The 13,647-nt window shown below is 34.6% G+C and overlaps 1 protein-coding gene across 2 annotated transcripts in view; it reads left to right on the forward strand.

The window, feature by feature from the left end:
- Window positions 1-11,470, forward strand: part of LOC123551621 (transmembrane protein 181-like) — a 43,417-nt gene extending 31,947 nt beyond the window's left edge. For both annotated transcript variants that reach the window (XM_053541100.1, XM_053541101.1), the window contains exons 11-14: window positions 583-685; window positions 1,449-1,673; window positions 2,768-2,834; window positions 3,794-11,470. In XM_053541100.1, the coding sequence (XP_053397075.1) occupies window positions 583-685; window positions 1,449-1,673; window positions 2,768-2,834; window positions 3,794-3,863 (465 nt within the window). In that variant the 3' untranslated portion in view covers window positions 3,864-11,470. The remainder of the gene's footprint in view (window positions 1-582; window positions 686-1,448; window positions 1,674-2,767; window positions 2,835-3,793) is intronic.
- Window positions 11,471-13,647: the final 2,177 nt, after the last annotated feature.

The following is a 13,647-nucleotide window of genomic DNA, read 5'->3' on the forward strand; positions in this document are numbered from 1 at the left end:
AAATGTCTGATTTTGAGTAGTTATAAGAGTCTGATTGTTTACTAAGTCTAAAAGTTTGCCATATTTGAAGTCAGAATTGGTATGCGTATTAGGATATTTGTGTTACTGTGAAATCATTTAATTTCATGGACATGAAATTTCGTGGTTTTGGTCAAAACGGCAATTTCGTGGGGATATGAATTTGTGGATTTCAACTTTTGAACATAAAATGAATGGGAATTTTAGTTGTTTGTTGGAATTAAATTTTGTGGATTGACTTTACCACGAAAATTAGTCCCCAATGCATATTAATGATTTTGCAGTATATTGCCAGTTTGTAAAGTTGAGAACTATGTATATATATATATATATATAACAGCACCTTTGGGCGTATTTATTTTTTTGAAAAAGACAAACAGCTACGGAATGTGCAAAAAACACCTCATGAAAATGTCAAATTATCAGTACATCATGAACTACCATTTGCTATGAGTTTTTTGGAGGGTTAGATATGTCTAAATTTGACTCTCACAAAATATGAAATTCATATAGAGATGCATTTGCATTCTCTTACAAAATATATATATTATTTTTCTTTTTCAGGGATTTAAGATATTTTTCTTCATAGTTGGAGGTTTATATCTGCTGTACCTGCTGTATTTGTTGGTCAGAGCATATGCTGAGCTTAGATCCATGCCATACTTTGGTAAATACTTCACTCAAGTTCTTTTTAACCTTTACCCTGCTAAATTTCTAAAATGGACTGGTCTATCATTCAGTTTGGGCAGTACCACTTATGATTCAAAGGGGTGTTTACTGAAAATTTATTAACTGAATAGAGAACAGTGCAGACCATGATCAGCCTGCATGGATGTACTGGCTGATCTTGGTCTGCACTGGTCCTAAAGGCAAAATCACTTGCCTCCAGCAGGCAAATGGTTAATTACTTTTTCTGTTGTCATGTGGTTTAGGTTGTTGACTTCCAACCACTTGTCTCTCACAGCTGTGATTTGAAACTCCACTTTGGATGATGTAGAAAAAGCTGGAAAATCAACACATGTCCTCAGTTTTGTCTGCCCGAGGTTAAACCAATAAAAAACCAATAAATTATAACAGTCATAGTTTTGATTTATTTATGTCTTTTAGTTGTTATGGCCACATTGGTGAGGCATTTTACCAATACCTTAAAGTTACCATAAGTATTTTAGAAGAAAAAAAAAGCTTGCCACACTGTACAGAAAATATTTTTTGTGGTATTTAAAGGTACATAGCCATTGTTTTACTGTCTAAAAGAAAGGAATGAAATACGTATTTGAAATGTTTTAATGAAACTTTCATAAAAGAAATATGATTCCATTTTGTCCACTTTTAAGTTTATGCAAAAAGAGGTTTGATTAGAAGTAACAGTAATTTTTTCAGGCACTATTAAAGTAAACAGCAATGCCTACAAGATATTCTCTTGTTTTCAGATTTACGGTTGAAGTTCATGACATTTCTAATGTTGATAGTGTTATCTATAAGCATAACAATCACAGTATTACGGTTTGGGCGTGCCGCTTTGCAAGACAATTTTGTTGCGGAGTTATCTACCCATTATGAGAATTCGGCAGAATTTGTAGCATTTTATGGACTGTTGAACACATATATGTATACAATGGCATTTGTATACTCTCCGTCACCGAATGCAGTATTTGGTAAGTCTTTTTAGGGTATTTTAGTTTAATCTTCAACCTTCCATATGGGGCCTCTGTAGTAGAGTGGTTAAGGCTGCTGACTTTGAATCCCTTGCCACTCACTGCTGCAAGTTCAAAACCTTGCTTCTGGTGTAGATGAAGCCAACCAGTTGGCTTATGCTAGGTTGGTGGTTCTACCTATGTGACAGACCATGCCTAAAATGTTGCCAGGTGGGGCACCTGTGGTCTTCCTTAACCATAAAAAGCTGGAAAGTTGTCATATAAACTATAAACACAAATAAAATACACACACTGTTATCCAAAGAAGAAAGTTAAACGGCTTGTCTTTTACGCTGAAGGAATTTAAAAGAAATATATTGTCACCTTATATACTATGAAAAACACCTATCAAGTGAAATGAGCCACACCATGAAAAAACCAACATATAGTGCGTTTGCGACCAGCATGGATCCAGACCAGCCCGTGCATCCGGGCAGTTTGGTCAGGATCCATGCTGTTCACAAATGGTTTCTCTAATTGCAATAGGCTTTGAAAGCAAACAGCATGGATCCTGACCAGACTGTGCGGATGTGCAGGCTGGTCTGGATCCTTGCTGGTTGCAAACGCACTATGTTGGTTTTCTCATGGCATGGCTCAAATATTTTTTTTTTCATGAAAAATGAAGATGCTTCAAATGATTAAAAATTGACTTACAGTTTTTTTATTTGATTCTTACCATAGTCTCCATAGTAATTTCCTCGCATAGTAACTCATCAATCTCCGTGCTGTCACAAAATACCATGTTCCTGTGACAATCATGAGACAATTGCCAAGAAATTCTAGTCTTTTTTTTCGCTAGAAAATACGTTTAAATAAAATAACTTGTACTGAAAATCAAACGTAGAAGTAGATTCATCAAAATTCTGCTAAAATGTACGTGATATCTGAGGTCTCATGAATTACTGTAAGGGGAGGCCACTGCCATGGACATTTGTATAAATAGGTACAGAATGCAGGAACACTGGTTATATTAACTGCCCTTTGTTTCATACCTTAACAACTGTTGAAAAATGGTGCTAAATCCAGAACAGACATACATCTTTTCTCTTTTACAGAAACTCATTTCAAGGACAACCCTGGTCTTTCAATGTTGAATGATTCTGATGAAGAGGTGCATTATGGGTAGGTATAGACTTCAGTAGAACCACAGCCATTACGTTTTATTAAGTGATGGAGCCTAGCTCCATGGCCAAGAGATTACATTTTCCGATTCTCTTGCCCTTCAAAGTTGAGAGTTCAGGCCTTGACAAGACTAGATTCTTTCATATCAGAAAACAGTCCAACTACCTTTTAAGGTTACAATCAATTTTCACAATGGATTTAGAAAGAACATTTGAGCTTTCTTAACTGTTTAAGGCAAAAACTCACTATATGATAGCAGCTCACAGAGATACTTCATACCTAGTGGAAGAAAAAATTAGCTGGTGGTTGCAGAGATTTTTCTCTTCCGTACTTTTAGTCCCCTACACGTGGAACATTGGAGGGGACAGTAGGAATGCCCTCTGTCCGTCTTCTGTTCATCCGCAAATCTGGATCAAGCGGTAACTTGAAAAGTATTCAAGCCAGTTTCATAAATCTTGGTATGTATATAGAGGGCAATATGTAGATTGTGCAAGTACATGACTTATGCTTGTAGGTCAAAGGACAAGGTCACTATTGAAGGTCAAGGGAAAATTGTTTCTTTTCCATAACATTTATATGCATTTATGGATTATCTTAGTGTTGCACACAAACATTCCCCATGATGAGACAATGTGTCAACGCATGATCTATGCTTGTCGGTAATGATCAAGGTCAAGTAAAAATTTGTTTCTGCTCCATTACTCTTAATTACATTGAAGATTATTTTAGTACTACACAGAAATGTTCCACCTGATTAGACTAAGTGTCATACTCATGACCCATGGTTTTGGTCAAAGGTCAAGATCAAGTAAAAAAATTTTTATTACTGGTAGGGGACTTCTGTCTGTCACTTGTCATTAATGTTTGTTAATTTCTTTTGTACAGAATTGATTGTCCAGACATTGAGTTCTCTAAATTCCTTGTCTGATATGTTCTAACATTTTATGAATTGTTTTCAGATCTGATACAGAGAGTATAGGGCTAACACGGGTGCGGCCGAATGCTGTAGGCAAATACGACAGTGATTAGGTTAGCTTTGTAGCTTTGTAGCTCTAACTGTTCAGCTGTTTGAACTGAAACTGAAACAGTGTCATACACAAGCATAGTTTTGGTATGGCACACTATCTGTGATGATGCTAATAAAAGTGGAACACTTAGAGAAAGTCTCTGTGATGACGATGGAAGATCAGAAGAAATCCGGTTGAATATTTATCAACTGTTTATCTTGTTTTTTTGCTTGGTGTAGTTCAAGAGTTTCACTGAATGGATACAAGCTTGCCAGTATGAGAGTTAAAGTAAACTGAATATTTTACAACAGACGTGTTGTTAGTTAAAAAGTTACTGTGAATTATTTTAATTTTGTGGGCACAATATTTTGTGATTTTGGCCATAATTGCTTTTTTTTTGTGGGGATATGAATTTGTGTATGGGAATTTTACTTGTTCATTGAGATTTGATTTTTTGGATTATCTAAAGCAGGAAATCCACAAATATAAGCCCCCTTGAAAATTATTGATTTACAGTATACTTTTTTATCAGCTGTCCACAGCTGCTTTTCTGTACAAAAGAGCAAAGTAAAACCTGTATATAATGATAAAAGGCTTAACTCGTCTAATCAAAATTTATTACTAAAGGTTTTAAAATGTTACCATTTTTAGCTCACCTGTCACGAAGTGACAAGGTGAGCTATTGTGACCGCTTGATGTCTGTCGTGCGTAGTGCGTCATCCATCGTGCGTAGTGCGTCGTCCGTCAACAATTTCTAAAAAAATCTTCTTCTTGAAAACCACTGGGCAGAATTACACCAAACTTCACAGGAATGATCCTTTGATGGCCCCCTTTCAAAATTGTTCAAAGTATTGAATTCCATGCAGAACTCTGGTTGCCATGGCAACCAAAAGGAAAATTTTTAAAAATCTTCTTCTCAAAAACCAGAAGCCCTAGAACTTAGGTATTTGGTGTGAAGCATTGCCTAGTGGACCTCTACCAAATTTGTTCAAATCATGACCCCGGGGTCAAAATTGACCCCGCCCCAGGGGTCAGCTGATTTTACATAGGAAAATCTTAAAAAATCTTCTTCTCAAAAACCAGAAGCCCTAGAGCTTAGATATTTGACATGTAGCATTGCCTAGTGGACCCCCACTAAAGTTGTTCAAATCATGACCCCGGGGTCTAAATTGACCCCGCCCCAGGGGTCACTTGATTTTACATAGGAAAATCTTCAAAAATTTTCTTAAAATAAACCAGAAGGCCTAGAGCTTAGATATTTCACATGTAGCATTGCCTAGTGGACCTCTACAAAATATGTTCAAATCATGACCCCCAGAGTCAAAATTGACCCCGCTCCAGGGGTCACTTGATTTTACATATAGGAAAATCTTCAAAAATTTTCTTAAAATAAACCAGAAGGCCTAGAGCTTAGATATTTCACATGTAGCATTGCCTAGTGGACCTCTACAAAATATGTTCAAATCATGACCCCGCCCGAGGGGTCACTTGATTTAACATAGGAAAATCTTCAAAAATTTTCTAAAAATAAACCAGAAGGCCTAGAGCTTAGATATTTTACACGAAGCATTGCCTAATGGACCTCTACAAAATTTGTTCAAAACATGACCCCTGTGGACAAAATTGACCCCGCCCCAGGGGTCACTTGATTTTACGTAGGAAAATCTTCAAAAACTTTCTTAAAATAAACCAGAAGGCCTAGAGCTTAGATATTTCACATGTAGCATTGCCTAGTAGACTTCTACAAAATTTGTTCAAATCATGACCCCCGGGGTCAAATTGCCCCCGCCCCATGGGGTTACTTGATTGTACATAGAAAATCTTCAAAATTTTCTAAAAATAAACCAAAAGGCCTAGAGCTTAGATATTTCACATGTAGCATTGCCTAGTGGACCTCAACAAAAAAATTTCAAACATGACCCCCGGGGTCAAAATTGACCCCACCCCAGGGGACACTTGATTTTACATACGAAATTCTTCAAAAATTTTCTAAAAATAAACCAGAAGACCTAGATCTTAGATATTTCACATGTAGCATTGCCTAGTGGACCTCTACAAAATTTGTTCAAATCATGACCCCCGGGGTCAAATTGACCTCGCCCCATGGGGTTACTTGATTGTATATAGAAAAATCTTCAGAATTTTCTATAAATAAACCAGAAGGCCTAGACCTTAGATATTTCACATGTAGCATTGCCTAGTGGACCTCTACAAAATTTGTTCAAATCATGACCCCCGGGGTAAAATTGGCCTCGCCCCAGGGGTTACTTGATTGTACATCGGAAAATCTTCTAAAAAATTTCTAAAAATCATCAGTTTGACATTTAAAACATGTGGCTCATATTACTCAGGTGAGTGATCCAGGGTCATAATGACCCTCTTATTTAAAATGTATTTGAATTTGAAATTTACTTTAAAATGATTTATGTTATATTAAAATGAAGATCATAGTATGAAAACAATGGAAAAGTTGCTGATGCAATAATGTTATAAGATGGAGAGAAAATTTATACATTTGTCATGTTAGTGATTCAAACCCATTATGGCCCACCTCTTTCATTAGATTTCCACCAAACTTACTGAAATGTTTCTCACCACTCTTTTTTTGCAAAAAGTGATCAAAACAAGTGCAAGACCAAATAATGGACAGCTATGTTTGAATCCTATGGTACCAATCCTTATCAAGGTGAGACACTGCAGTATTTTACTAAGGACATTATGAAAGACATGCATCATGAAAGGTTCATAATATAGACAATAAGTCCAGTCCAAAAAAAAAGTTATTGTTCAAGGGGGAGTTCTGGGCAATCATGGTTCTTTTATTTGAATAATTCTAGATACTGGTAGTTTGATTTTGACTCTTAGTCTAATGGTTTGCTTACGGTAGTATGCTAATTATGATAGGTTTGAATTTTTAGAACATACTTAATAGCTGGAGAAGGGATCTGATTAGTTCATTAGATAGATATTGTGTTGGTTAGTATTTGGATCAATTTTCATTTGATTTGAAAGTAGACTAGAGTATAGATGTTTATTTTTTTTAAAGGGGCACAACTCTACATCTATGTAAAAAAATTTGGAAATTTAGAATTTTTTCAGTATTTAGCATTTGAAAATTCAATATAAACTTGAATATTATTGAATTATGATATTGATATTTGATATCTATAAATAGAAGTTTGAAAGTTTGATATTTGTATGGAGGAATGCTGATTTTAAATGGTTTCCAAAGCCAAACGTTTTTGGTCTGTGATAAGCATAATATATATGATGATGGTATACAATCACACAAAAATATATGCTTTTGATGTTTAATACTGTAAATGATATATGGAGGGAAAATCAATGTCACTTATTGGGGAATAGTATTCTTGGATTTTGGACCTTGAAATGAATACCCAAGCAAAAAGTGAAATTTTCACTTATTTTTGTGATCAAAGAATCTCATCTATGTGTATGAAATTTTTTTCTTGAGTCAAAAATGAAAAAAACAACAACACTTAGGTTGATTGTTATTGCAGTAATGGTCCAAAAGTAGCAAAATAGTTTACACATTTATAATTATGTGGATATTTGACACAAATTGTACAAAAATGAACATAATTGATGGCTTTAAGCATAATTATGCGATTTGAAAGCTATGAATAAGTCGAAGCTTATACTTATAGAGGCTTTATTAAAACTGAGAATTCATTTAACATGATTGTGTAGTTAGTGTACATGTTCAGATGTAATTATGATAATTAATTGAAAATAAATTCTTTATTTAAAGAGGGTAAAACTTGTAAAGCTGAAACTAGATATGTTGAATATCCAAGGACTGAGCATTTAACTATGAGATGTCCAAATTTCAACTTGAATATGATACTTTGTGCACTCGTTTCTTGCTAAATGTTTTGCTATAGCCTGTATATATGCATGTACATGTAAATAGGACATATACATTTTATATACATTTTTAGAGTATTATGTAACTTAAAATACATTTTTTAAAGTCTTTGTTAAATTTTGTAACACAAGGTCATACCCTTTTGAAAACAACACATTTTTTACTTTGACACACAGAGAGGTAAACACCCATGACTTTGACGTGCACTGATTTTATTTATGGCACTCAATTTTGAAGAACCGATTTATCAGTATTGATGCAAAGGTTGTTGGTTTTTTCCTCTGAATTACATCATCTATAACCAGAAATCCATTTTGCTTACACAAACTTTATCTTTTACATACTTTAGAAAGAAGTTTTGATTGTTCATGATTTTAATTTTTGTGTTGGAAGTAACATATTGCATAAAATTTTTATGTAAGAAGTTACGCAAAGAAAATGCAATACTGTGTTTTACATGGCATAGAGCTGTTAAAGATGTTTTTGGTTTGTGTTTTTAATGATCTCTCTTTACATTTGCTTCTTTTTGGAGGACATAAAACAAAAGGGGTTATATGTCATTTGTTATTGGGTTTTATTAGTCTCACTCGTCAGAAATATCAGGGGTCAGAATGATAAACCGTGGTGAGGGGAGAGGGGGTGGGGCAGGGCTAAACACCAATAACTAATTTGTTTTTTTGACCACTTATTTTTTGCTGTAAATGGACAAAATTATGTACTGAACTCCAACAGAAAGATACAGGGTAACCATCTTTTTACCAGTGAAAGAAGCGGGTAAAACAAAGTGTTGTTGTAGATGCCTCTTGTTGCTCTGTACACTTTATTATAAAAAATTTAGACATGTGTACATGGTTGTGGAAGTTGTTTGTTACATGAAAAAAAAAAGAAACACATTTGAATTACATGTAAATTATTTGCATATTTTATCTTATTTTAAAGCAACTTAGATTTTCTGTACAAAAAGCATTCCATACTAGTACTACAAAGTTAGTGGTCTTGGAGAAACTTGTAACAAAGACGTAAAAGCCCACTTTTTTCACATTCTTATGTTGTAACTAGGTTAAGTCCTCTTTCTCATGACTTGCCTCATATACCTATGCATACATGTCATACGTCCCGGATTGTCCGAGATTGTCCCGGAAATCACATACTCGTCCCGGTGTCCCGGACAGTGTTGAAATGTCCCGGAAAATTAAAAATACAGAAAAACAAAAATAACCCCCCATCAAACTAGTTTTTTTTGGCCTATATGAATTTTACATTAATAAAACACAATAAACAGTCACCGGTGTCACATTGTTTATTCCTAATTATCCGATAATCAGTTTCATGCCCTCGAGCGGGACACATGTTAAGCTAGCTCCGAACAACACTCATATTGCGCACTGCGATCTTTTGATGACCCAGATTAATTTACAGTCAGCTATTTTGATGACCCTGATTATGAATCGACAAAATTATGCAATCAATAACAGTTTTATGATAATTTAGTATTAGGAACAATAGCCAAAAATCTCGTTGTTAGCACGTAGACGGTGAAGCTACATGTAGCCTTGATTGGAAGAAATGGCTGATAACGGTCAATTAAACGATAATTATTTTAAAGAGTAATCTTTCAAAATGTAGATTGATTGTCACACATATTCTAAATTAAACTTTTGACTATTGAATGCCTTTGCCGGCCGATCCTTGAAAATTGACCCAACCCGAAATATTTTATATCGATTTTATCTACAAGATTTATTTCATTCCTTTGAGGATTCCATTTTATTAATGATTAGGTAAACTTTTAAGCTTTAAAAAGATACCAAATAAGCTGGATTCTAAATCACGATGACCAGGTTAATTCTTCGTATATAGCAAGTCTCCCAATTCAGTTCACCTCGGGAACGCAGCCAATTCACGTGCCGAATTATAGACGTAAATTACCCTATTTACCTCCCTTAGAAAGCTAGACGACATTTGCAACAAATTATTCCTAAGCGAGGGAACAATGTTTATCTCCGGAAACTGCATATAATTTTATGATATTTATGCATGAAACAGACGAATACTAATGTCACGGTATATGTCCCGGACAAAGGGTAAAAATCCCGGAAATTTTAACTCAGAATCCCGGAAAGGTCCGGAAAAGTTATGGCATGTATGTACCTATGTCTTTAGCAATCTGCAGGGTCATCAGTTCTTAAAGCAATCTTTTGCATGATGTGACTTCTATATATTTAGCAATCTTCAATACATGTACTTGAAAATGTGTTCACTTTGATTTCACACTTTAGTCAGCATGAATGCCACAATATGCAGGGAGAAAATGCCAAAACATTTGTTATTATTTTATGCTATTTATTACTGCTTTTTTTAGGAATCATTACCTCATATTTAGTTTATGTTAGATATTGTATTCATGCTAATCCATTATAGGAATTGGAATTAATTTATTGCAAAAGAACTGTTGGATTTGTGGGACATTGTATATTAGTTCCTAGTATTTTGCCACATCAAAAGGACATATTTAAGCTAATATATGTTGTGACCATTTTATGGACATTTTTGGGATTCCATTTTCACTGTTTTTTCCACCTTAAACATCAGCATTTTTTTATACTGGAAGATGTTTCACATAGATTTGTTTAGAAATGCAATATTTCAAGTTAATTGATGTATTCAGTTCTTCTTAAGAGACGGTATAACTTTTCATGTATCTTTCTGTGTAAGTTTACTTGAATAGTGCACTTCAGCAGATACAGGGATACCACCAATATCCTTGGTAAGAAATATAAAAACATAACAATTCCACCAAATTCGGTGTTGTATTTAGTAAAAAAAGTCTCTCAAATTTGTACATAGGGCAATTTTTCAAAACAAATTTGGGCTTTTATAAAATAAGATTGTGTTCCCTGTGTTAAAAGTTATCTTCTGTTCTCTTCTGTAAAAATTGTGAGCATTTTGGGGGCCATTTTGGTCCTCTAGTTTGTCAAAATGTGATAGAACGTGTTGGTATTTCTTTTAATAATTGATTAAACATGCAGTTTATAATGTTGTTAATTGTACATACATTCTAGTGTTGTGATAGAATTTTGTTCCCCACCAGTGTGTTTTATGTTCTGATGTCTTCATTTTTATTTGTTTTGACTGTACATAAGTTGTTATATATTTACAGAATCTATAAATGAGCAGTGCCATGAGAAAATCAACATAGTGGGTTTGCGACCAGCATGGATCCAGACCAGCCTGGGCATCCGTGCTGTCTGGTCAGGATCCATACTGTTCGCTAACAGTGTCTCCAATTCCAATAGGCTTTAAAAGTGAACAGCATGGATCCTGACCAGACTGCATGGATGCGCAGGCTCGTCTGGATCCATGCTGGTCGCAAACCCACTATGTTGGTTTTCTCATGGCATGGCTCAAATTATTTAAGTCCCATCTAGTGCAATAGTAAATGTTGTTGGTTCTTATTTTTGTTGAAATAGTAAAGTTTTATATGTTCTTGCCTAATCCATTTTGACAGCTTGGTGTTTTTGTTATTATTGTACATGTATATAATTGTGTGCCAAGATGCTTTTAAAGATGTGTTATGCTCATTTTTTGCTAAAATATTATGTCATTAGATATTGATATTAATCTAGAAAATCCTCATTGAAAATATTTGGTTTAGCTAAATGTAGACATTAATTGTGTATGTAACGCTTCATTCACAATAAAGGTAGTGGAGCCACAATCAATACATACTCAGTATGCAATTTCGTCATTCTCCTGTTTTTAGCTCCACAGTGAGTATTCAGAGAATAGGGGTGCTATTCTACTCGCCACGGCATAGGCCTGAGCTTTCTTGGTAAGTTTTTCCGGCAACGTTTGTTTTCCTTTGTTATTTTTTCTTATATCTTGCTGTAACTTTACAGTAACATTGTTCAGCATGCAAACAAAGTATGTGCAGGGGCTGGGCCCATTATACCCAAGATCAAGGTCATTAAGGTATTATACTTAGGTTATTTTTAAGGTTAAAGTTTTTCGGCAACCTTTGTTTTTCTGTCATATCTTAGTTACTGTTGCTTATATCTTACTGTAACTTCACATAAACATTGTCCATCATGCAATCAAAGTATGTGCAGGGGCTGGGCCCATTATACCCAAGGTCAAGGTCACCAAGTTATTATACTTGGAATTATTTTCATGTTCAATTAAACCCCTACCATACTTGACCTTATACCCCTCTGAGTAGTAGGGTTGTTTTATATCTTGGTTTATCGTCCTTTTAAAAAAGAGGTCTCTTATTGGGGTATAAATTCATTTTACTATCATATCGCCGAATAGTGGAACATACTGTCTTATGGACAGCTCTTGTTATGGAAAGCCGTTTGCACTTTCAGCTACTTTAATGTCTGCAGAATGCTGTAGTGCATATATTCTAATATGCTTTTCTCTGTTAAAACACTTTTACGCTAGAATGACAACACATTAACGTGCGGTGATGTCGATGTTTTTGTTGCGACCAAGAAAGAGTGCTACTGTATTTTATCTACTGTTTTAGATTGAGGGCATATTAGAATCGAAATAATTTATACCAAAACCATATTTTAACACTATTTATACACTATGCCCTCCTGAAATTATTACGCCCAACCTATAATCTCATCAGGCATAAATAAGTGTTAAAACACTCTTTTGCTATAAATTATTTCTTAAATATGTTACATAATCATACAGAAATTGCCCACTATCATTATTGGTCCACTACCTTAAATGTCAGAATTTGACAACAATATGCTAAAAAGCTTCCAGTTCCTTAGTGGCATTATATGTTAAAACTGTGTTTACTTCTACATTCATTAGTTTGTTGTATTTTAAACTTAACAGTGATATTGTTGATACATATAAACATGTTTATATTACTGTACAGTCATTACTGTCAATTTTTTTTCAAATATGAATTTGAGCATAATATATCTTTAAAATTTTTGCTATGACCTATTGCGCACTGATTATTGTGTTTAGTTGTGAACACATAAATGTAGTTTAGAAAAGACAAAAACAAATTGGTATTACTCTTTGAATATTGGATTATTTTTATTTACAACACAAGTTGTTTTTCGGCTCCTTGGAACAAGTTTTCAAGCCAGTAAGATAAGTCAGACATGTCTGTAAAGATCAGACTTTGGAGAGCTGAAGAGTAGTTATTATTTATTTTGTTCACAGGTTAAAACTAAAAGGACAAAACAAATGTTGAAATAAGCAATGAATCTGTATGTTTCAAGAACCAAGTAGTCTTTTTTCACAGGTGGCCAGACAGTCTGTGTTCAATAGTAGCCGGGTGGTCTGTGTTCCCATGTGGTCAGGTGGTCAGTGTTTACAGGTGGCCAAATGGTCCCTGTACACCTGTACTCAATCATTCTCTGTTCTCAGGTGTCCAAATAATCTTTGTTCACCAGTGGCTAAAAGGTTTCAGTTTACCAGTGGTCTGATAATCTCTATTTACAGGTAACTGTTCACAGGTGCCCAGATTGTCTCTGTTCACAGGTGGCCAGATGATCTCTGTTCACAGGTGGCTGCATAGTCTCTGTTCACAGGTGGCCAGATTGTCTCTGTTCACAGGTGGCCAGATGGTCTCTGGTTCACAGTTAGTCATTGGCACAGCAATGACTATATATTTTTGTGCAAGCAAGCTTAGCGTCTTGCACTTTAATATCAGCTAATAATATGAGTGGTTCATAGTTTAATTGTAGCAACACAAATCTATTAGCCCTGATTTATTTGTGTTATTTTAAATGACAAATGTTTTAGTAGTCACTCTGTTACTGTTTGCTTCACATTTTCTGTTACAAAATTTGTGTTTATTTCTTTATTTTTGCAAAATAGTTGTAGGGACTTTTTATCTTTAAGGTATCTTAAGTCATATTCTACAAAAAAATGTAAATTTTCA

Source organism: Mercenaria mercenaria, chromosome 4, assembly GCF_021730395.1.
Source record: "Mercenaria mercenaria strain notata chromosome 4, MADL_Memer_1, whole genome shotgun sequence".
Taxonomy (NCBI): domain Eukaryota; kingdom Metazoa; phylum Mollusca; class Bivalvia; order Venerida; family Veneridae; genus Mercenaria; species Mercenaria mercenaria.